Source organism: Protopterus annectens, chromosome 15.part0 (assembly GCF_019279795.1).
Source record: "Protopterus annectens isolate FY-2018-M chromosome 15.part0, PAN1.0, whole genome shotgun sequence".
Classification (NCBI taxonomy): Eukaryota; Metazoa; Chordata; order Ceratodontiformes; family Protopteridae; genus Protopterus; species Protopterus annectens.
This window is the reverse complement of record NC_056749.1, coordinates 428,427,861-428,452,936: the sequence shown is the minus strand read 5'-3', so window position 1 is coordinate 428,452,936 and position 25,076 is coordinate 428,427,861. Positions and strand designations below refer to the sequence as shown.

The window sequence follows — 25,076 nt, the reverse complement described above, 5'->3', positions numbered from 1 at the left end:
ATGATTGTCTAATTCAGGCAGAAAACCAGGACATATTTTTGAATCATCTGGCTTTTGTACAAAGGGTGCTAACTTGTCTGGGGTACACCATAAATGAAAAGAAATCACACCTGGTACCCTGTCAACAAATTATATTCCTAGGAGCAAACTTGAATACAACTTCCCAGATTGCTTTACTCACGCCAGAGAAACAAATTCACTTGACAACCTTCTTCAAACAAGTGGCCACAAAAACCCTGCTATCTGCAAGGCAAATACTACAAGCCTTGGGGTTCATGGCCTCCTGCATTCTTCTAATTTCATTTGCAAGACTGCATATGAGGAAACTACAATGGTATCTAAAAAGCCTATGGTGTCAACATTCTCAGGATCTAGAAGCAATGATTCCTATCATACCTTGCCTACGCCTAGAGTTCCTTTGGTGGGCAGAGGCCTGCCACCATAACAAGGGACTACCATTCACACTACCCCCTGCAGCCCAAACCCTAACAACAGACACATCAGACTATGCATGGGGGGGCACACCTGGCAGGGAAGTGTATTCAGGGCAAATGGAACCAAAGTCAAATGCACCTGCACATCAATCAGAAAGAAATGTTAGCTGTACAGAATGCTCTGACAGCCTTCAAGGACCACATTCTTCCAGGACAATTAATGGTAAAGACGGACAAAGCCACTGTTATGTGGTACATAAACAAGCAGGAGGGTACACATTCTTACCCCCTCTGCAGTCTAGCCATGGCATTGTGGAACACAGCCTTGAGCTACCAAGTGCATCTACAAGCTCAATTGCTGCCAGGAAAACTAAATACACTGGCAGACGGACTAAGCAGAAACCTCATGGACCCACACAAGTGGAAACTGGAACCAAGGATTTTCAGCATGTTGACAAGCAAACGGGGGAGCCCAGATATAGACCTGTTTGCCTCCCCCCAGAACTTTCAATTGGAAACATTTTGCACAAGGACTCCCCACAGACAAGCTTGGAAAGTGGATGCTCTGTCCTTCAGCTGGAAAAACCTATCAGTTTATGCCTTTCCTCCTCTGCCTCTGCTATCCAGAGTACTACTAAAAATCAAACAAGACAAACCAAGGACGAGTTTGATTGCACCAGACTGGTCACACCAACACTGGTACCCCTTCCTGCGCAGTGTGTCACTGTTGGCCTCATGGCACCTCCCTCAGACTCCTACCCTGCTGTCTCAGCAGGAGAACCAGATTCTGCAACCTCAGCTTCAAACACTGAAACTAGCAGCCTGGCTAATTACCTAAGCTCTCCTTTACCATCCCTCAGTAAACCAGTGATGGATATCATTTTAGAGGCAAGGAGGCCTAGTACTAGAAAATCTTATGCTGAAAAATGGAAAAGATTCTGTGCCTGGAACCAGTCTCAAGGGATGAGTACAGCAGTGCCCAATTTACCTCAGATTTTACAATACTTAACTGAAGTGCTTCACAAGTGCCTGTCTTTTTCCTCAATAAAAATTCACTCCTCAGCCATTTCAGCTCGTTATAACACAGAACCTCCCCTCTTCTCTCATCCACTGCTCAAGCAGTTCCTCAGAGGAGCCAAATATTTAAGACCACCCAGGAGAGCTCCAACTCCAGCCTGGGGCGTTAACTTTGTATTGGAGGAAACTCACCCTTCCTCCTTTCAAGCCAGCTGCTACTGCAGATTTAAAATTCCTTTCTTGGAAAACAAGCTTTCGTTTCAGCAATCACTTCAGCAAGAAGGGTATCTGAATTACAGGCCCTTATGGCAGTGGAGCCTTTCATCAACTTTCATGCGGACAGGATGTCCCTCAGGACCAATCCCTCTTTCATGCCAAGGGTGGTATCCAGTGTGGCCCTTAATCAGTCCGTTCATTTGCCAACCTTCTTTCCTAATCCACGGAACAAAGGGGAATGGATACTGCACTCCTTAGATGTGCACAGACAACTTAGATTCTGCTTGGACAGGACTAAACCTCAAAGGAAATCTGAGCAACTGCTGGTGGCATTTGCTGCAGGGACAGAGGGGAAGGCTGTTTCAAAGCAAACCATCTCCAAATGAATAGGCCATTGCATTCATTTCTGCTATAAACATCATGGAAAACCTATCCCACAGGGGATCAGACCCCACTCAACCAGGGCTGCATCTACCTCTACAGCCTTTCTCAGAGGCATACCTACCAGGGACATCCTAGTAACTGCTACCTGGAGTTCTGTACATACTTTCACCAAGCATTACCATTTGCCACTTTTCTCTAAATCCAGAGCTGGCTTTGCCACTGCAGTCTTGCAGGGCCTTATAGCTGGTCCTAATGCTATCTGAATTCCTCCTCCCATCCTTAGCTTTGGGAATCTACCCAAATGTGATGACTGCAACAGTGAAACATGAAGAACATAGTACAGTTGTGTACATTTGCCATAAATGTAGATGTTCGAGTGTATTCACTGTTGCAGTCCTGGTTACCCTTCCTCCAGCCCCCTCACTTCCTTTGGCTATACCTCTTCTCTCCTTTTCAATGCTTAAAAGCTTTTTGGTGTATTTGCTTTTTTGTTGGAGGTATAACCTTGTATATTTATAGATTTAATTGCTTCCCCGTTAGGGGGGCACCTGACATCTGTGGCAAAAAAAACTGATGTAATGACGTCGGCAGCATGTTTTATACCCCTGATGACCTGACGTCACGGAAGAAGAGACAGCAACCAACGTAGGACCCAAGACTTTGTTAATCAGCCTGACTAGGCTACTGCAAGCAGATAACCCAAATGTGATGACTGCAACAGTGAATACACTCGAACATCTACATTTATGGTAAGTGTACACAACTGTACTTTTTGGATCGTTCTTGGAGTAAAAATAATACTGTGCTTTATAGCAGTACCTGCAAGAAATTTCCTCAACAAAATTCTCTGAGTATAACAAGGTATTTAAATACTTTGGAGATATCTCTGAGGTTAAAAAAAATCACTAACTGGAAAGCAGCATGCAGAAGATCATATCAAGTTATTTTGGACCTACTCTAACTTGGCATTGGATTTTTTATGTTATATCTAGTTGCAATACTTGACAAACTTGAAACTTTCTGTTTTAAGTACTCTGTAAACTTCATGATTTTTTTTTTTCGGTTAAGTAATATAAGTGTTATTTCTGTATTGTGGCTAACTGATGGACTATTTTTTATGTATACTTTGTAAATTTTAATTAAGAAGAAGTGCAACAAAAAGTGGACTTAGGTAATGGATAGGAGGTGGCAGATTTTGTAGTTTGTGCTCACTGGAAGAGAACTGAAAGGCCTACCCATTTGTACCAGCCTAAAATACTTAACTTCTTGTCTGTAGGCATTCATAACTGAATAAATTTTCTGAAATCCAGTTGTATAGTCCCAGAAGGCATTAATTGTAAGAGCCTGCCTTAGAAGTCCCTTTGCTAATGTGGGGTACATTTTGTAAATCTTTTGCTGCAATTAATGGAAACCTAGGACATTAGTAATAAACTGTCTAAGACTGATCCGTTAACTCCATAAACTTACACTGCACTTGCCGTCTCCAGAAATGATATTTATATTTCCATGTACTTCTATATATCCTACCTCTGTCCTTTTCAGTTAGGTCTGCAAAGATGGTTCTTGCTACCTCCTCAGCCATAGTATCAAGCATTCATTTTGCCTTCATCCTCGGCTTGTTGTTCCCCAACAGCTGCTTGCTTCTTATGTGGCTTTTTATGCTACTCATTTGAAAGTAGTCTTTCGTGGTTATGGAGTATGTAAGCTGATACCACACTTTTAAGTCTTTTAGACTTAAATTCATGACACTTCGCTGTCTAGTTTTGTGCCCTTATGAAATGTGTTACATGGTAAGTTACTCTTTCTTATATGCAGGACGTGTTTTAGTTTCTTTTTTACTCAAACACTACATTTGTGGATGACTTTGTATTAACCTGTACTGAGTTTGGATGCTGCATAATGCAACAGTGGTATTTTGTCCAAATTAATGGAGCATGCTTATCAAGATATGCTCCATGCACCAGTTTTGTGAAGCCTGTTGCAGCTGTGGCACTTAACATGTTTGTGCCGAAGGTCTAGTTTAAGTTCAGATGGACCCCACAGATGTACCTGTAGGTTGTAATGTATGGATTGTACCTTTATTGTGTAAGGGTATTGTAACAGAGGACTTCATAACTTTGACAGAAATCTACCTTCCTGTAGCGGATCATAAATCTGATGAGAACTGAGTTGCTGAGGGGGAGGTAACCAGTAAGTAGCTAGCTAAAGTCTGCAGCATAGGGACTGCCCAAGTTCTTCATTTCTCACCCCCTGATTCTACATAAATTGCTTGTAATTCAGTGGAATTACCCAGCAGTAGTTTAATGTCTGTGTGGATTTTTATACTGCTGTATCACTCGAGGGAGGCGGGGTTATTCCACAGGGTTGTTCTTCAGATGTCAATGAGGTCTCCATTTACTGCTGCAGAGTCCTATTCCAAGCCATCACTAAGCAGTAAAAGTACACTACCAGGATCATTCAGTCCACCTCCAGACTAGAACTGTTTCCCCCCCAGTTCCATATCCCAGCCAGCTCCTTTTTAATGATGTGTGACACAGACCCATTACTGTAATCTGAAGATAAACCTAGTCATTTATGATGATAATTTAGTTTCTGTTTAGTAACTCACAGCAGCCATCCATCAGATATTAAATATTGTGCGTTCTTTTCAATTTCTGTTATATTCTCTTTAATGACATGTTAAGTTTTCCAGCTTGTTTCATCATCTGAGTATTTATTATGCCAGCAATATGTATGAGGAGTGGTGCCAGTAAGATACTGGTATGATCAGTAGTCTCTGCGGCATGATCAAAGTCTAAGATATTTAGCTATCCATCAAGTGAAAGTCTTGATATTTACTAACAGTGCATTGTTCATCTTAAAATATTTTTGAAGCTGTCAGAAGGGCCAAAATATAAAATTACATAGTGGGGGGACATTGTTTTCAGTCTGACTGTGAGCTTGACTGACTCTTCTTCAGCAGTGTGGAATAGAACATTACATTACAAGAAGATGCAGGAGACATTTATCTGAACACAGTTTCTCTGTATCGGGAAAGTGCAGTAGAGTTAAGGATAGTATAAAGGAATATGAATAAGTAGTGGTTGACCAGAGGCATTTATAAGTGCGGAATATCACAGATCCAAATATACAGGAGTAGGGAGAAACATACCTTAGTGAACAGGTACTAGAGGGAAAAAGATGAAGAAGGTAAGTGATCTGAGGTAAAAGTGAGCAAGAAATTTGTCAAGTACATACCTAGTCCATTTACAATGGAAGTGTCATTAGAGGCCTAGGAGGTGTTGTTAATACTATCTTTGTTGTTGTTAATAATTTCATTTTTTTTTGTAAATAGATTGTATACTAGCAGTAGCTTGTTTTGGTAAGCTATATTTTATTTCTGTCAAATATTCCAGATAGATTTATTCCTTAATTGTACAATGATTTTAGGAGGAAGGGGTCAGTTACCAGTTAGAAACATTTAGAGCTGTCTGAATAGAAAAAGCACTAATTATCTGACTGAATGAAAAGTTAATTGAATCCATTCACTTCTTTCAGAGACACTACTGCCCTAAAAACAGCACAGCAAGTTCAGGAAAAGATAGCTGAAGACAGAGGCAGAATACCAGACATATAAAAACATGTTAAAAGCAGCCGATGTAACCACTCTCCTAAATGAGATGTCTAGCATTACTGAAGGTGGTGAAAATGTAAATCATTAGTGTCAAAATATGGTGAAAGATCTACAGATTGTGCTGAAGCTGAGTGCTTTTATAAAATACATCCCCCATAAAAAGGCATCATCAAGGATGACATAAATCTTTTAAAGCACTAAGTGTGGATATAAGTAAAAGTAATACAGGCATTCAGAAGTATGTCGAATCTTGCACATTTCAAAATTGCAGACTGGCAAACCAGTAGAACTGGAGATAAGAGAGCTGTTGCTCTCTTTTCCAGTGCACACAAGAAGATGGCTAACTCCATGACCACACCGCTGTGAAAAAGTAAACCAGTACAGTTTAGTTATAAAGTACATTATGTTTTTAAAGTAAATGTTATAATAGAAATGGCTCTGAGATGTTTATTAGGCTGCATTTACTTGTGTTATCCAGTGTGCAATTCACTTCAGGTGGATTTATTGTTTAATAATTATATTAAGTTGTGATTTGTTCATAACAAATAGATGGTAAGTAGGGGCAGAGTCACTGACATAACCACCAGCAAACCATGTTGATAAGAGGATCAAAAACTGACCAGTCAGCTGGAAAGTAACAGTGAGCAATTAGAGACAACCTATCCCACTCAGAATGGAAGATGATTGAACCTGTAACATGAGCTTTCCACCTTAGTAATGGCTTGGAGACAATCCTCTGCAGCAACAACACAAACCTTGTTGGCATCAGCTTTCTCCTGGCCAAATACATACAGAAGCAAGCTTCCATGCAGTCTGTATACTACATGCCATTGATAGTACTTTAGGAGAAAAGCAGGCGACTGTTTAGGTGAAGTAACTTGTCTGCATCTCCATCATCAGTGATGGCGTCCTGCATTCAGCTGCATTAGGGCAGCCTTCCATAAAAGAGTAGCCGTGAGGCTGATGGCTGAGGAAGGCAGTGTTGATGGGCCAGATAAGATGGTCAGGGACTCAAGGAACAGAAAAAAGTTGAAGGAAAATAAAAAGAGCCAGTCTTTGCCTATGTATTGGTAGCCAAACTTAGCTTGGTTGCTAGTGGGAAAAAATGACTGATTAATGGCTAGCCTGCCTTTTTTGGGGGGAGGAAGTATGAGGTGACCCAGTAATTCCCATTATTTGCATTGCACTAGAACTCCAGGAAGAAGACTTCAACTTCAGGTTCAGTTTTATTAAAGTTGTTTACTTCCTAAGTGCAGAATATAAAGTTAGCCATGGAAAATAGTGCAATTGACTGAACTAGGAGAAGAGGATAGGCATGCCCATTCTGTGGGGAGAGCAGTTCACAGAGAAGGATGCATACTGCCACAATTGCTTGGAGAAGGGGAATGGCATTGTATTGGCCTCATGGGGGTGAGTTTTTGACCCACAAAGCCACCTTCCAGAAGTAACCCATGTTACCTATTGCAAGAAAGGATTTACTGAGAAGGGGAGGGTATGTGTGGATCCTCACAGTGATGTGGATAGATTGTCCCTACCCCATGTCCAGAGGGTGAAGGTAGGCCATCCCATTGCCCCCATAACCAGAATGCTGGCAAAAAGACAACACACCTTCATGTCTGCTTAACTGAAGGCCCCTCTGAACAAGTTTCATCTCTGCAGCTCTGGATGACTTCCCACCACTGAGGAATGAATGGATTTGAGCTCATTTTGGCCAGACTTTGATGGTCACCAGACATAGAGACAGAAAGATAAAAAAGAAACAATATTCACCATGGGTAACCTAATGGGGTATTGAGTTTCTGAGGTGAGTTGTGGGGAATTCCATAACATTAATTAAAAGTAAACAAAATAAAACTTTATAAATATTACTGTTGATAGTTGTTTTGTATTTTATCTTTTGATTTGCTTATGTTGTTTGCTAGCCTTTGTTTCTGATTGACGCAGTTATTTAATTTTGTGTTTTGGATCGTGTTTCTCTGTTATGAACCCCGTTTAGTAATTTCAAAAGCTCTGACACATATCCAATAACTGTCTCAGATCATACACTGATAAAAGCTAAGATAAAGATGCAGGGTATTAAAGTAAAAATGAGAAATGGGTGCTTCCTACTTACCTGTTAAGTAGAGGAATTTAAGGAGTAGGTAGTAGAAAAGATTTTCAAGAGTTATTAAGGAAGAAAGAAATTTCTTCAGAAAGGATAGCGAGTGGGATAAAACAAAAAAATTGAGTTAAAAAAAAACAGATTAGAAATAAAAGAGAAAGAGCTATGGAAAAGAAGTAGTGCAGGTTTTGGAGGGGGGATGACAAAGGTAGTATTACAGAAGAAGAACAACACAGAACAAGAGTATCAGCAACCACAGAGTCCTAAAGGAAAATGTGAGATTATTTGGATAATATGAATGGCTTTAGAAAAGTATTTGTTAAACAGTTATTGTAATAACTAATCTAGAGCACAAAAACGTTTAGGACATCAACAGCAACAGGGAGTAGAAAAGGTTGTTGCCAAACCTAGGACTCTATGACAAGAAAAATAACCATAGATCCTATAGATGTTTTAGAGATATTTCAGATTTTTTAAAATGTATATATTAATTCACATACCAAACTAAGGCTGATATAACTTTCTTGCAAGAAACTCACTTAGATGACCAACTTTGGGTTAGGGAAAGGAAAAGAAAATGGGTTAAAACAATAGTTGCTGCAAATTGTAGTTCTTTGTCCAGGGGAGTGGCCATTATAGTAAATAAATCCTTCCAAGGAGAGATTACTTCCTATGAAGCTGACTCAAAGGGAAGATGGGTATTATTTACTACTGAATATCATACTTTAAAAAAAACATTACTCTTTCTTAATATATATAGCCCCTGCTCAAATCAACAGCTCTTCATTTATGAAATCTTTAATATATTAGCCAAATACCCAAATTATCTGTTTATTGTAGGTGGAGACTGGAATGCTTTACTAAATCTAGATAAGGATAGATCGCATAATAAGCCACAATCTACCACTACAGCACTTGAAGAATTACAAAATACATTTGAACTAGTTGACCCTTATGTTAAATTTCAATATGATAAAACAATATCAAGATTCACTTTCTTTTCAGCCACTCATAAAACTTGGTCCAGGATAGATGCTTTTCTAATTTCCCTTGCTTTCCTTTCTAACAAATTAAATTATGCTGTATCACCTAGAACTCTTTCAGATCATTCCAAAATTAGACTTTTAATAAACTTTCAAGCTCATAAACAAAATATTTCCTATTTCAATACCTGGACGTTAAATCCTAAAATTATACAAAACCAAGAAACTACACAAGAAATTCAGAATGTGCTAGCCCAACTTCAGAATGATTTTATATCCGATCAAATTCCATATGACATACAATGGGCGGCTACCAAGGTGGTCATCAGGGGTATTATTAAAAATCTGCATGGCTCAAAAAAAAGTATAACAATCTTAAAAATGAACTAGAGTGTCAAATAAACACTGCTGAAGTAGAACTTCAGGAAAAATATTCTAAAGAACTTGAGGAAAAAATAATTGTTTGGCAAAAACAATTACACAAACACTATTTAGAAAATATCTCCTTCTTAAAATTAAGGTCAATATATCAATATTCAGAATGGGCTCAAACACCATCAAAATTCCTAGCTAGACTAATTAACATAAAAATTGGACCTCCTAGGATCAAAAAAATAAAATATGAAGGACAGGTGAAATATAAAGATCAAGATATAGTAGACGCTTTTGAAGATATTTATAAGAAATTATACAATATACCCTTATCATCTACAGACAGATTTGAGGATTTTATACATAATATAAACTTTCCACAAATTACAGAAGATCAAAGGAAACTCTTAAAATCACCGTTACATTTAAAACAGATAAAAGCTGCAATAAACAAACTAAAATTAGGTAAATCCCCTGGGCCTGATGGATACACATTGGATTTTTATAAGCTATTCATGGAACCTATCTCCAAAGTGTTATTAAAAGTTTTCAACTATATAATACAATATGGTATAACAGACAAATACTTAAATAACTCCAAGACAGTGTTGATTCCTAAACCGCATTCTAACCCAACAGATCCAGCAAATTATAGACCAATAGCCTTCATAGACACTGATCTTAAGATATTAGCCCATGTTATAGCAAATAGACTTAAGAATATACTCCCCTCTATTATTTCCCAACAACAAATGGGCTTTATGACAAACAGGCAAACGAGTGACAACACTCTCCTTTTAGATACCATTGTAAGACTACTTAATAGGAATAAATGCCCCGGATATGCCCTTACAGTAGATGCAATTAAAGCTTTTGATAGAGTAAACTTAACTTTCTCTTTAATATACTGCCTTTATATGGTTTTCCTCAAGAATTCATTAAAATGATCCAGGTTCTGTTTCAGAAAGCTACTACCACTATACAGGTAAATAAACCTATAACTAACCCTATACTCTTATCCAATGGTACAAGACAAGGATGCCCTCTTTCGCCATACCTATTTAATCTTTATCTAGAACCACTCCTTCTGTTTATTTCACAAAAAACCTTTCATCATATTCCCAGAATCCACAATACAAATCTTATATACTTGGCCTTTGCTGATGACTTAAATATATAATTCCAACTCCCCACTACTGACCTCCCAAAAATACTTAGTTATTGATGAGTTCTCGGTAGTTTCAAATTATAATTTAAATTTAAACAAGTCACACATATTTCCCCTCAGTCCTATGGGGCATAAAGAATTGTACTTTCCTATGAGTGAGATCAAAATAAACTACCAGATAAAATATCTAGGAATAATATTTACTTCAGTCTTCAAAGATGATATAAACAATAACCTACTAACTACATGGACTAGTATTCAAAATGATATGGATAGATGGAAGAACATTAATATGTCTCTACTGTCAAAAGCTAGTGTTGTCAAGATGAATTTTCTACCAAGAATCCTCTTTCAATTAAATGCTACATTTTCAAATATTCCCCAAAACTTCTTCCTTGCCATGGAAAAAGCTATATCAAGATTCTTATGTTATCCCAAATCTACCAGAATTAAATATGTAAAACTTGTACTCGCCAAAGATAAGGGGGGATTGGGGTTACCTGATTTTAAGCTTTACTATAGTATAATTACTGTATACAGACTAATACAAATAATAAACTATGACTCATATATAAATACTTGGACACCCCAGTGGACCCAAATCTGGTATGAACAGTTGAAATCCCTTGGCTGTAATATCAAATCCTTACCATTCTTGAATTTAAACCAGGCTAGCATATACACGAAGAATTTACACCCACTAATTAAAAATATGTTTCTTACAACACAGAAACTATTTAAATCATTGCAATTAGCTGACACTTTTGCCCTTATACATTACACCTAAATCCTAATTTACTAATAAATAATAAACCAATACATCTAACAAACTACCCCCTGATAAAAGACTACACAGTATGGGATATATACCAATGGAAAGACTCTAACACGGGGCAAATGAGACTTGAACTCAAACTTCCTATGAAATATAGTATTATCCTTAACCAGCTTCATCATCTTATAAATGCTAAATTCTCACAAATCCACACTGACTTACAGAACATAGATTTAGTTAAATTAATACTTGAAAATCTTGCGATTAAAGGGAAAATTTCTAGGACTTATAAAATTGTAATAAGTGCAAAACATCAGAATTCTTTATTATTTTCAAACTATTGGCAAACGAAAAATCAATCACTGACTGAAGAAAATAAGAAACTAGCCATTAAAAATACAATCAAATTCATTCCTTTCAAGAAGCTGTTATATACACAAATTATGGTAAATAACAATCTATATTATACCTTATCTAAATTAAAATAAATCCTAACTTTTCACCTATATGTCCCCATTGTCCAGATCAAACAGCTGATATTTTACATGTCATGTGGAACTGTACTAAGATACACAACTTATGGTGTTCCTTGAGAGTAAGATTAGAGAAGATGGGATATGAAAAATCAACCCTTACTTGGGAGACAGCTATATTGTACATTAATATCAATCAACTCCCAAAAATATTAAAACATGTCTGTATTACAATGTGTACCCTTATTAAATTCTTTATTACAAAGAATTGGAATGTCATGTCACCAATTACATGGGAAAATTTTAGCAATCTTGCTATCAAATATATCTCATCTCACAAATTAATTTTTTCAAAAACAAAAAAAAAAAGCTATTACCAAAAATATTGGGGTTACTTGCTAGATATAATTCTTGACAAATAAAATTTGCCTACAGATTGTCATGAAAACCTAACCTTTAAATAAGAAATGAATGTAGTATAACCAGTCTTTCTTGCATCTTCTCCCTTTTCTTAGTATATGTGTAACTAGATATTTTCCCTAAACATACAAATAAATGGTTACATTTCTAATTTTACTTTATATATAGACTATCCCCATTCTAACTATCCCTTATGAGACCAAATGAACATAAGAATTCTCATACTTTACTTGACGATGTAGTGACTTCTTGTGTATATATTGTGTGTGTGTGTATATATATATATATATATATATATATATATATATATAAATGTATAATTTTCTCGGAACAAGATTGTTGTCTGTTTTCTTTAGATAGGTATTAGTGTTTTTGAGTTACCGTATTGTTGTTATTATTTGAAAAAAGAACATTGAAATAAAGAGATTTTGGAAGAAAAAATAAAATGTATATATTAACTGAGGAATGTAGAATCAAAGAAAAAGCACAACTAGAAATATATATGGAAAAAGTAATCATGCCAGTATTAGAGGAAGATGAGGTTCAACAATCAGTATCTAGGATAGGAAGAGATAAGATAAAGGAAAAAAAGGTGTGTAGTCAATTACCAGATAAGGCTGTAGGAACAGATGGTATTCAGTGGAAGCCTGGAAGTTGGGAGGGAAGAAAATAATAAGGATCTGGAAGCTTACTTTCAACAGTATTTCAAAAGGGTTTGAAGTGCCAGCATCTTGGAAGAAAGCTGTGATGGCTTTAGTACCCAAAATAGGTAAGTACCCTACAGACTCAATTTCATATTGACCCATCTCAATTTTAAACCATGATTATAAAAAGCTTATGTCTATACTAGCTAAGAGAAGGGCAAATGTGTTTCCAAACTTGATAGATTTCAGTATTTTTTCTTTATGTAGGGGAGGCAAAATGTGAAAACTTTAATAGTTGAGTGATAATCCCAAGGGAAGAAGAATGTGAGAAAACTCCACTGCTGTTGATGGGTCTTGATGCAAAGAAAGCATAAGTTAGAATCACAAGGAGTTTTATGAGTAGTTCAAAGGTAGCATTGGCATTACGTTATAGAATAATATAGTTAATTGGGGGATATATGAAGAGTCAGAGGCAAGAATTAAGATGGGAGAGTTCTTCTTTGAGAAGTTGTTTTTGAAAACTGAAAAAGGCTGAGTTGTCACATTTCCCCTTTGTTATTTTCTTTATGTTTACAGCCACAGGCAAAGAAAATAAATTCACAAATTTGAGGATATAAATGGTATGGTAATCACAAAAAGTTAGCTTTATTTGCAGATGATATTGTTTTGTACTACAACCATCTAGAAAATGACATTTGTTCATTGGGATACAAAAATTAATGAAGGTAAAACAAAGGCTATAGTGGTAAACTAAGCACCCATACTTGAAATGGTTCAGCAGTATCCATTTGGCAGCTAAAGGTATGTGGGGAAGCGATTAAACAGAAGGTAATACAAAAATTGAGAAACTGTAAGTTGTTGATTATTGATATGAATAGTTAAGATACAAACAATGAAAATGTTTAGCCTCTTTCATTTTCTATACAGTTCAGGCATATTTTTGATCAACCAGAGGAGTTGTGAACAATAATTGATGACAAGTGGATTTATTTGGGGGGGAAAGGACAAGAGTTGAGTGAGATAAGCTGATTTCCATATAGAACAAGGTGGTTTAGGATTACTTGATTTGAAGGGATACTTTAGAGCTATATGGTTAATGCTAATTATATATATATATATATATATATATATATATATATATATATATATATACACATATATATAAAATGCAAGCAGGTTCTAAATCAAAGTGGAAAGGGATGATGAAATTTAGGGAGAGTGTTCAAAAAATAGGTAGCAGGTTTTGGATTCAGGTACTTAAGGAGAATAATAGCCATACAGAATATTATATTCATAAAGTAGCAGAAATTTTAAGAACTAAATCAACATGGTAATGGAGAAAGGAGATTTTTACTAATAAGAATGACTGCAAGTAGGCATATAGAAAATAGGCAAGAGGGAGCTGGGATTTGCTGAAGAAAACTAGCAAAGAAAACAAGGTATTGGAAGCAAATAATATAAAAGGGAACAGTAATAGAGTGGGATGAGACCAAGAAAAGTTTGGACTGCAGGTTAGGCACAGTCTTCCATACCTGGGATTGAAAGAGTATAGTTGAGTCTAGAATAGAAGATGCTGTTAAGAAAGGATAATTTTCATCAAAAATATTGCTTGTTACTATAAGAATTAATTTGAGGAGGTTAGAAAAGATTGGGAAGAGAGACTGGAAAGGTAGTTTACAAAGAAACAATGAGAAGACATTTGTGTGGCTCTCAAGTAAGCAGCAAAGTCCAGAATATTTACAAAGTGTTTGCACAGATATTTTTAAACCCAACAGACTTCAGAGATTTTTTTCTTAGGTAGATAGGACCTGCTGGAGGTGTGATGGGAAAGAGAGGGGTAATTAGGAACATGTTTTTTTAGGAATTTAACAAGCTGTCAGATTAAAAAAAATTCCCTGTAAGGTACTTTGTCAGAACTGGTGAGAGAGCAAATTGTTGTAACTACGGAAATTATTTTGAGCTGGGACATAGAATCTGAATTGCCTTGATGTAGTTAAGGCCTTACTGAGTTTAATGCTATTAATAGCTGATAAAAACTGAAGTACTGAATATTTTAAAACAGATAAGAGAATTGGAGGTAGGATGCTAAGAAAAGGGAAGGAGAAAATTACACATAAATAAATGGAGTTTATGTGAACAACACATCCGAAATAATGCTCAGGAGGAAGAGGAGTGAGGTTTTAAGGGAAGGCAGGAATTGAGCAATTTATTTAATGTTGGAGTGAAAGTTAATTGTTAGAAAGCATATTTATACTGCATGAAAATAATGAAAAGTGTCACTTTAGTTTGTTTCCTTTCAGGTATTGTATGTGTATCTAGTCAATGTTCTTCATGTTTCACTGTTGCAGTCATTACATTTGGGTAATCTGCTGGCAGGTTGCCCTCAGTCGACCTGATTAACAAAGTCTTGGGCCCTGCGTCGGTTGCTGTCCCTTCTTCCATGATGTCAGGACGTCAGGGGTATAAAACATGTAGCTGACGCCATTACATCAGTCTTTCTTGCCGCGCGGTGCCCGAAGCAGAAGCAGTTCACAAATGCCGGTCGGCCGACTCCTGAAATTTTCGTATTCGAGTTTCAGAAACGAAGTCTTCAACTAAAAAGCTAAGTACCCCATTGGGGAAACTTTTTCTTGCTCCTTACCGATGTCAGTAAAAGTTAATAATTGTATTACTTGTGGGAAGCAAATACCTCATAAGGATTTTCATTTGTACTGTATTCCTTGATACTTTGCTGTTAGTTCTGTGCTTTATTTAATAAATGCACTATCGGTCGTCGGTACATTTTTGTTTCTAAGTATTTTGGTTCACGGTTTAATTATCCAGAAATGATGTGGGTTAGCAATCTGACTACTGGAATTCCTAAAAAACGCAAAGAAAAAGACAGAGACAGGCCGTTTAGGTCCAAAACTGCCGACGACACTTCTCCTAAGCCAGTCGCCAGTTCGCCGGTACTCAGTGAGGTGCTTTCGAAGCCCCTGATACCTGCTACTTCTGATTCGCAGGCCTCTACTGAGACCCATTTGGAGTCCGGTATGCCGCAAGATGCTTCAATTATGGAATCCATGGATGTCTCTACCTTGGATGGGTCCGGAGCTGCGGTGCAGGTTCCGGCTTCTGAGGGTGTATTCAGGCCTACAGATTTGTATATTAAACCAACGCCATCTTCAATACTAAGGCCAAAATCTCGAACTATGTCTAAAAAACCGACGCCTAGGCCACATGTGCAGGCCCCTATGCCTAAAAAACAAATGATCAAGATGGCTGAAGATTTAATTACTCTAATCAGGTGTAGCCAACTCCCCTTCAAAGAGGCCTAGGCAAGAAATTGACTAGGAATCTTCTGAACAGGATTCTATTTCTTCTGACTCTTCTAATGAACAGGATTTGTCTATACCTACTTATGAGGACTCTGATGCAGAGGATTCCATTCCTTCTGCTTCTTCCCCTGAGGATTTTTCTTTCGGGGAATGTTTACATACCTTAAGGGAACGTTTTCACTGGGAAAGTCAGGGTTTCTCTGACTCTAAAAAGAGGTTTAGGGATTTTCTTCTTCTACCTCAGCATAAGCCTTTGGCTATACCTCCTTTTCTAGACATTGTTGATGATGTGTTTTCAGAATCTAGTATGGCTCCTGATTCTCTGCCTCTGGCTCCTTGTAAGCCAGACAGATACTACAGGGTTCCTGACTCCCACAAATTCCTTTTCAAAAACCCTGTTGTAGATCCTGAAACCATTTCTCAGGGCCCCAAGCGCATTAAGGCTTCTACTGCTAAAAATCCTACTCCTTCTGATAGAGATTCCAGGGCACTGGATAGATGGGGTAAGAAGGTCTACACTTCTGCAACCTTGGCAATTAGGGCTTTAAACTGTCAATTCCATATGCTAAAATATCAGCAGCATATCATGGGACTGCTTAAACAGAAAATGATGTTGATTTCTGACTGTGTGGAAAATAAAGATTTACAGGATCTATTGCATTCAGCTGAACAAGTTGGAAAACATACTTTGCAGTGTGCTTTTGATTCTTTGGAGGCCTCTTGCAGGGCTGCTGTAACTGGGCCTGTGCTAAGGAGGCATGCTTGGCTCAAAGAGAAATCTCTGCCTGATCATGTTAAAGCAAAATTGTTGGATGCTCCTTTACAACAGGACCGTCTCTTTGGTAATAAGGCTGAAGAAATTTTAAAAAAGATGGAAGATAAATCTAAATCTATGCAAACTGTAAAAGATTTCTTATAAGTGCAACCTGCAAGATTTAGTAGGCACTGGCCTACTAAGAACTGGTCCTTTTCAGTTCCTTCCACTCAAGTTAAACCCAAACATTCCAAAGTCACCAGGTTTCAGTCCCAAGGGACTTTCAGAACTAAGCAATGGGGTGCCTCCTCTTCCAAATATGGAAACAAGACACTTCCCTAATGTAAGCAGTCTCAATGACTTTCCTCTAGACTTACCAAGTACTTACTGGCTCTTCATGCAAAAAACTGGCAACTTATAACCCAGGACAAATGGGTTTTAAATATAGTATCCCAGGGATACAGATTTCATTTCCACACGTTACCAACTCCAAACGGATGGCCAGACCTGCCCCCAAATCAGTGGGCAGAGGCCCAGAAATAAGTACTTTCCCTCATGAACATGGGGGCTATTCAACTAGTACCAGAAAAGGAAAAGGGACAAGGTTTCTATTCCAGACTTTTCCTGGTACCCAGAAAAGACAAATCATGGCGTCTAATTCTGGACTTATCTACTCTAAACACCTTTCTGGATATTCCAAAATTCCAGATGCTGATTCTTCACCAGTTACTTCCTATGCTAGGTAAAGATGCCTGGTTGGCAAATCTAGATTTAAAAGAGGCTTACCTGCATATCCCAATCAGGGATCTTGCAGAAGATACCTCCTCTTCAAAGCAGGCTACTTGCATTACCAGTTTTCTGCACTGCCCTTTGGCTTATCTACTGTGCCCAGGGTCTTTACAATGTGCCTGGCTCCAGTAATTGCATTTGCAGGTAAAGAAATATTCAAATATATCCATACCTGGACGATTGTCTAATTCATGCAGAAAACAAGAACATTCTTCTAAAACATCTGGCGTTTGTAAAAAGGGTTCTAACTTGTCTAGGGTACACTATAAACGAAAAGAAATCACAACTGGTACCCTCTCAAAAAATTACATTCCTGGGTGCAAACTTGAATACAACTGCCCAGATGGCTATCCTTATGCCAGAAAAGCAAATTCATTTGGTGACTTACTTCAAACAGGTGGCCACAAAAACCCTGCTTTCTGCAAGGCAAATACTGCAAGCCGTGGGGTTCATGGCCTCCTCCATTCTTCTAATTCCATATGCAAGACTGCATATGAGGAAACTTCAGTAGTATGTAGAAAGTCAATGGAGTCAACATTGTCACAGCCTGGAAACAATGATTCCTGTTATACCTTGCCTGTGCCTAGAGTTCCTATGGTGGGCAGAGGCCTGCCACCAGAAAAAGGGACTGACATTCACACCACCCCCTGCCACCCAAACCCTAACTACAGATGCATCAGACTATGCATGGGGGACTCATCTGGCAGGGAAGTGCATTCAGGGCAAATGGAGTCCAAATCAAGTGCACCTTCATATAAATCAAAAAGAAATGCTAGCTGTACAGAATGCATTGACAGCCTTCAAGGACTACCTTCATTCTGGGCAATTACTGATAAAGACAGACAACACCACAGTTATGTGGTACATAAACAAGCAGGGGGGTACACACTCCTACCCCCTCTGCAGACTAGCCATGGCATTGTGGAACACGGCCTTGAGCTATCAAGTGCAACTACAAGCTCAATTCCTGCCAGGAAAGCTGAATGCTCTGGCAGACGAACTAAGCAGAAATCTAATGGATCCACACAAATGGAGTCTAGAACCACGGATTTTCAACGTGTTGACACACAAATGGGGGAGCCCAGTCATAGATCTTTTTACCTCACCCCAGAACTATCAGTGGGACAAATTTTGCACAAGAATTCATCACAAAAAAGCCTGGAAAATGGATGCTCTGTCCTTCAGCTGGAAACACCTTTCAGTCTATGCCTTTCCCCTTCTGCCTCTGCTCTCCAAAGTTCTACTAAAAATCAAACCGGATAAACCAAAAATGATTTTGATTGCTCCAGACTGGCCTCGCCAACACTGGTATCCACTCCTGCACAGTGTGTCACACATTCCATCGTGACACCTGCCTCAGACACCTTCCTTACTGTCTCAGCAGAACAACCAAACTCTGCACCCTCAGCTCCAAACTTTGAATCTTGCCGCATGGCTAATCACTTAATTTCACCCTTAGTATCTCTCAGCAAACCTGTGATGGATGTCATTTTGGAGGTGAGAAGACCCAGTACTAGAAAATCTTATGCTGACAAATGGAAACGATTCTGTGTCTGGAATCAATCTCAAGGGATAAGCACAGCAATGGCCAGCATTCCTCAGATTTTGCAATCCTTAACTGAGATGCTTCACAAGGGCCTGTCTTTTTCTTTCATAAAAATCCATGCCTCAGCCATTTCAGCTCATTACAACACAGAACCCTCCCCTCTTCTCTCATCCTCTGCTAAAGCAGTATCTCAGAGGGGCCAAAAACTTGAGACCATCCAGGAGAGCTCCAACCCCTGCCTGGGACCTTAATTTTGTATTGGAGAAACTCACTCTTCCTCCTTTTGAGCCAGCTGCTACAGCAGACTTAAAATTTCTCTCCTAGAAAACAGCCTTCCTTTTTAGTAGTGACTTCAGCTAGAAGGATTTCTGAATTACAGGCACTTATGGCAGTGGAGCCTTTTATCATTTTTCATGCGGACAGGGTATCTCTCAGGACCAACCCATCCTTCATGCCCAAGGTGGCTCTTAATCAGACCATTCATTTGCCAACTTTCTTTCCCAATCCACAGAACAAGGGAGAGTGGATTCTGCATTCATTGGATGTACACAGACAACTTAGATTTTACTTGAACAGGACTAAATCTCAAAGAAAATCTGAACAACTGCTGGTAGCATTTGCTTCAGGGGCAGAGGGCAAGGCTATTTCAAAGCAAACCATTTTGAAATGGATAGGCCATTGTATTTGTTTCTGTTATAAGCACCATGGAAAAACTATCCCCCAGGGGATCAGATCCCATTCCACCAGGGCTGCATCTACTTCTACAGCCTTTCTCAGAGGTGTTCCTACCAGGGATATTCTAGAAGCTGCTACCTGGAGTTCAGTTCATACTTTCACCAAACATTATCATTTACCAATTTTCTCTAAATCCAGAGCTGGCTTTGCCACTGCTGTTTTGCAGGGCCTTATAGCCTGTCCTAATGCTGTATAAATCCATCCCCCCATCCATAGCTTTGGGAATCTACCCAAATGTAATGACTGCAACAGTGAAACACGAAGAACATAGTACATTTGTGTACACTTACCATAAATGTAGATGTTCGAGTATATTCACTGTTGCAGTCCTGGTTACCCTCCCTCCAGCCCCCTGTTTTTTTTCCCTTACTATGCCTCTAATTTCTTTTACTACACTTATAAGCCTTTTTGGTGTATTTGCAAACTGATGTAATGGCGTCAGCTGTATGTTTTATACCCCTGATGACCTGGCGTCATGGAAGAGGAGACAGCAACCGACGCAGGACCCAAGACTTTGTTATTCAAGCCGACTGAGGGCTACCTGCCAGCAGATTACCCTAATGTAATGACTGCAACAGTAAATACACTCTATCATTTACATTTATGGTAAGTCTACACAACTGTACGTTCTTTAAATTGTACTTTAAAAAAAAAATGTTATGAACCACTTACTTGGAATTTTATGGCATTGCTGTCTGCTGTTCTCATTAGTAGCTGGCTGTCAAAACTAGGTAGATGAGAAGTAAGCTGGGTTTTTTTTTTGTTTGTTTCTTTTATAAAACAGTCCTTATGTATTACTGTAGTATTCTGAAAAAATTAGATATGACTCGAAAATATGTTTTATAAAGTTAGTTATTTAGTAAAGCAAATGCTTAATTTATTAGTACTTTTTATAAATCTGTTTTTTTCTTTTCACACAGCCATTTTTTGCATTTCTGAATGAAGAAAAATTTTCTGAAGATGGATGGAAAGTTTATGAACCAGTACGTGAATATGTAAGACAGGTATGTGACCTTAAATATTACCTGCCCTACTGTGATTAAATTCAGAAAGTATTTACACATAGTCCATGGTTTGTATTAATCCATTCATAAACCACTGAGCAGTATTTCAAGTAGTACAGTGGTTTGTAGTACTCCCAGACTTTACAAAAGAAGGATACCATCTCGTTCTGTTTGTCCTTGTAACCAGTATTCCACCAACAATCAGTACCGGTCATTAAAAAGTTGACTTAGCCTTTGTAGAGAGCACCATCTAACATAAAACATAAAGTTACCAAGGTTTACAGTCATGCAGCACTGTTGTTTTGTCCAACAAATTTTGACTAATGTGTATTTCTGTATAAAATCATAGAAATAGATTGAAATTGTGGGAGAACCGTACATGCAGAATAATACTCAGGAGGAAAAGTGAGATTTAAGGAAGGCAGGAATTAAGCAATTTTTATAATGTTGGACTGATGATGGTTACAAAGAAAAAATGTATGATGCATAATGTATGTAAATGAAAAAAAATGTGAATATGGTTTTGTTTTGTTTCTGTTTTTATGTATGTTTGCCTGTGTCTTAAGTAATAATTTAATAAAGGTGTTTAAAAAAGCATGTATTTCTGTATAGGTTAGCCTGTTTAGAAGTATCCGTCAGAGTGCTTTGGACAAAATTGCATAATATTAAAAGGTAAATTTGTTATATTTTGCATTACCCGGCTTTTCCCACAAAGTTGAAATCAGCCTGATTACTGAATGAATGCTTGTTATCCAAACACCAGAAATGAAGTTCTGTCTTAATTTATAAATGAATCAAAGAATATGGTAGACCACAGTACAGTTTTGTGTCTTTCAGCTTTTCCCGGTTAGGGGTCGCCACAGCGGAACTCCGGTCCGCTAATGATTGGTAGTGGATTTTTACGTACCGGGTTACCAGCCCTGACACACAACCTTCAACGAAGGCACGCCCCATTCACGTATGCCTCCACACAGAAGACGTTCTAGCTGAGAATCGAATGGGACAGCGTCTTGCTATGAGGCGACAACACTACCGCAGCACCACCACTCCTTTAAATATGGCTGCCAGTATTGAATCAATATTTGTATCTGTACGTTGTATGTGTATCTTACGGTTATTTATAAATTTGGAGCTTTTCTCCTTGTGCCTCCGCTGAAAAAGGACATTTTGCCCAGTTGGACTTTCCCAGTAAACAAATAAATAAATATCAAAGCTTCTAGATAGTACTGATGTCAGGATTAGCTAAATACATATAGAATTTATTTGATTCTGGTCAAGTTTTAGTTCATTAATTTACATGAAGCCCTTTAGCATTTTATACACTGACAAAAGCCACAGTCTGTCTTTGAAATTCTTAAGCAAAAAACATATTAAACAGCAGAATTGTGTTTTGGAACTTGTAGTCTGTCTGAAATGGATAGATGTGATTTGTCAGTAAGTTCTGCAACAGAAAGTGTTACCTACCAGTTAACACTTTTTTTGTCCTCTGCAAGCACACTAAAGATGGTTACTTTGACAGACACACGTAACCACTAATTTGATCTTTCAGACAGTTCCCAGCAGATTTTGCCATTTGATCAAAACAGTTGGTATACTTTTTTGTTCTCCCCAGATTAACCTGTGTTTGATCACAGCAACATAAATGGGAATAGTCAGTCATGTTTAACTGACTCCAGTTTTGAGTAGAAGGATATGCACTGACATGAGTGAGATCGTAGATCTGTTTATATAGCAAGAAAGTTTCTTTTTACTCAAAGGATTGTGTGGTCTCAAAGTCAGTACAATTACAGATTTGGGGGTCTGAGTTCATTTTGTGTATTTTAAAGGTGACCTTGTGCTTTGTTGACTCATCTGTTTCATTATTTCTTGCTGCAGAGTTTCAAGATTTGTTGATAGGTATACACGCATGCACAGACACACACACACACACACACACACACACACACACACACACACACACACACACACACACACACACACACACACACACACACTGCCATTATTCTTGCGTTTTCGTTGTTGTGGCAAAGGCTTATCAGGGGATCATCCTTCTGCTGCTCCCTTCTGTAAATGAATGATTGCTGGTCTTCCCCACGCCAAAGATATCCAAGGTTGGCTCTAGCATCAGCCTTCCTCTGACTGGAACCTCTTGGCTGAGGTCACCATCATCTGGGAAAAGACCCAGAATGATCCTTTTCATCATGCAATTCTGGACACTCTCCAGATTTGTGCCTTACTTCCATCAGAGAGATACCATGAGATGTTAGATCTGGCTTCTGGGGTGGCATAACAAAGGTGGGTTCAGCTTTTTGTGTGGCTGTTGTGGCTGATGGCAGTGTAAGTTTTCAACGTTCACCAGTGCATATGCACCTTTGATTCCTACACTTTATAGTTTGCTTCCAGTGACTGCAGATTTATTCCTTTTCAAATCTGCTCCTTCAGTAAGACTGTCTGTCATTGTCCTGTCTGGAGACAGCTTTTCCTTCATCCCACTGGTAGACTTAGTTTCACCTAAAACGTGGCTTCTAGAGGTTAGAAATTTGCTTTGGATCTCCCTTGATTAGGAGCTGTTGGGGTAAGCTGGGAAGGTTTCACTGTAGTAAACCTTTTTGAACTCAGGAATGTGTTCCTGACTTGGAAACCTTTAGGAGATCTTTTTGAAGCCCAAACCTGTCCTAATAAAATCAGACAATGTGGCTTTTGGTGTGGTACCTGAACAAGCTGAAGGAAACACAGTTGTTACTTAATATGCAGAGAAGCAGTCCACATTAGGAGTGGACCACTAAAAGAACCAACTTCTGAGGAAGCCATGTAAGTCATCTCACCAGCCTCATTCCACCCACTTGAAGCTTTATATTAAAAACTGTCTGGCTGTTTTCCAGTGGTAGGTCACTCTAGAGAGAGACACCTGTTTGCTGTATGTTGTGTCATTCGGCTTTTCCCGGTTAGAGGTCACCACAGCGGAACTCCGGTCTACTAATGATTGGCAGTAGATTTTTACGTGCTGAGTTGCCAGCCCTGACACACAACCTTCAACGAAGGTACGCCCATTCACGCATGTCTCCACACAGAAGACGCTCTAGTTGAGAATCAAACGGGACAACGTCTTACTGTGAGGCGACAACACTATCGCAGCACCACCACTGCAGTATAAAGAATACATTGGTATGCTAGTTCTGCTATCCCCAATAGGACGTCCATTGAGGAATGGGCTATAGACACATCATGCAGAAAGGTGGGGGAAATTCTGCATTGCGTCTGCTATTTTTCTATTCCTCTGTGTGGAAGATTTTCACTGTATATTAATCAGATCAGACAATAGTAGTAGAAGTAGCGAACATAATTCGCTACTTCTACTACTATTGTCTGATCTGATTAATATACAGTGATTAACTAGAAATATATGGACTGAAAATCTTCCACACAGAGAAGTTTCTTACACTGTTTTGTTTTTAGACCCATTACACTTTAGTGGGTTGTTTTGAGACTTCAGGGATACCATGGGGATTACTTGTTTTTTCCTATTTTTCTGTTCCCTTATCTGTTGGCACAAATCCTTGTAGAATTCTGTGAGTGGGCTCACTGTCTTCACCTCTTAGTAGCCCTGAAAGGTCTGGTTCCATGTAATTTAAACTGATAGGCAAGTGTGAGCCATGTATCAATCAAAACAGAATTTGCAGAACTGTTTTTGGGGAGGCTGAACTTCCAGTACCTCTCAACTGTCCCTGATTTTGGCTCACAGTTTTACTCTTTCATTGCTAATTCTTTCTAAAATGGGAAATTCTGGGAGAAAAGGTCATTGATTACACTTAAAAAATAGACCTCTTTTACCTCAGAAAATGCATGTTTAGTTTTCTCTTGCCTATTTTGTTTCATCTTCTAAGCCTTACTTATTTCATCTTTGTAGTGCAGATTCCTGACATCTTCTGTTATTGTGTTTTAGCTGATGGCAAAACTTTGGTGTAGCACAAAGCTTGTTAAGCAGGTTTTGATTTTTCCTCTCCAGTCTGTGACGGCGTTCATCCTGAGATATGGATTTCATACTTAGCATGTGGTTGCATCTGCCTTTTAAGCTCTCTGATTTAGCAATCCCAATGCTTGAGTATTAAGATGCTATTCCTAATAGCCATTATTGCTGCTTTGTGAGTAACTGAGCTTCTCGTTTTGTGTAGATCCCTCTCTAATGTCCCAAAAGGATTAGGTGTGCCTTATGTTGAATCCCTTAACAAAGTAAGTCCAATTTTTTTGTCCCCTTTCTCCATAGGAGGGAAGGTTTTACAATTGCTGCATAGACCTTGTTCAGAATGATCAGCTACATTGTATAAGTCTAA

At 38.4% G+C, this 25,076-nt stretch overlaps 1 protein-coding gene across 1 annotated transcript in view; it reads left to right on the top strand.

The window, feature by feature from the left end:
* MTM1 (myotubularin 1) overlaps positions 1 to 25,076 on the top strand; it is a 1,351,953-nt gene that overhangs the window by 913,446 nt on the left and 413,431 nt on the right. Inside the window, exon 7 of the mRNA XM_044057169.1 lies at positions 20,662 to 20,745. Within this exon, the coding sequence (XP_043913104.1) occupies positions 20,662 to 20,745 (84 nt within the window). The remainder of the gene's footprint in view (positions 1 to 20,661; positions 20,746 to 25,076) is intronic.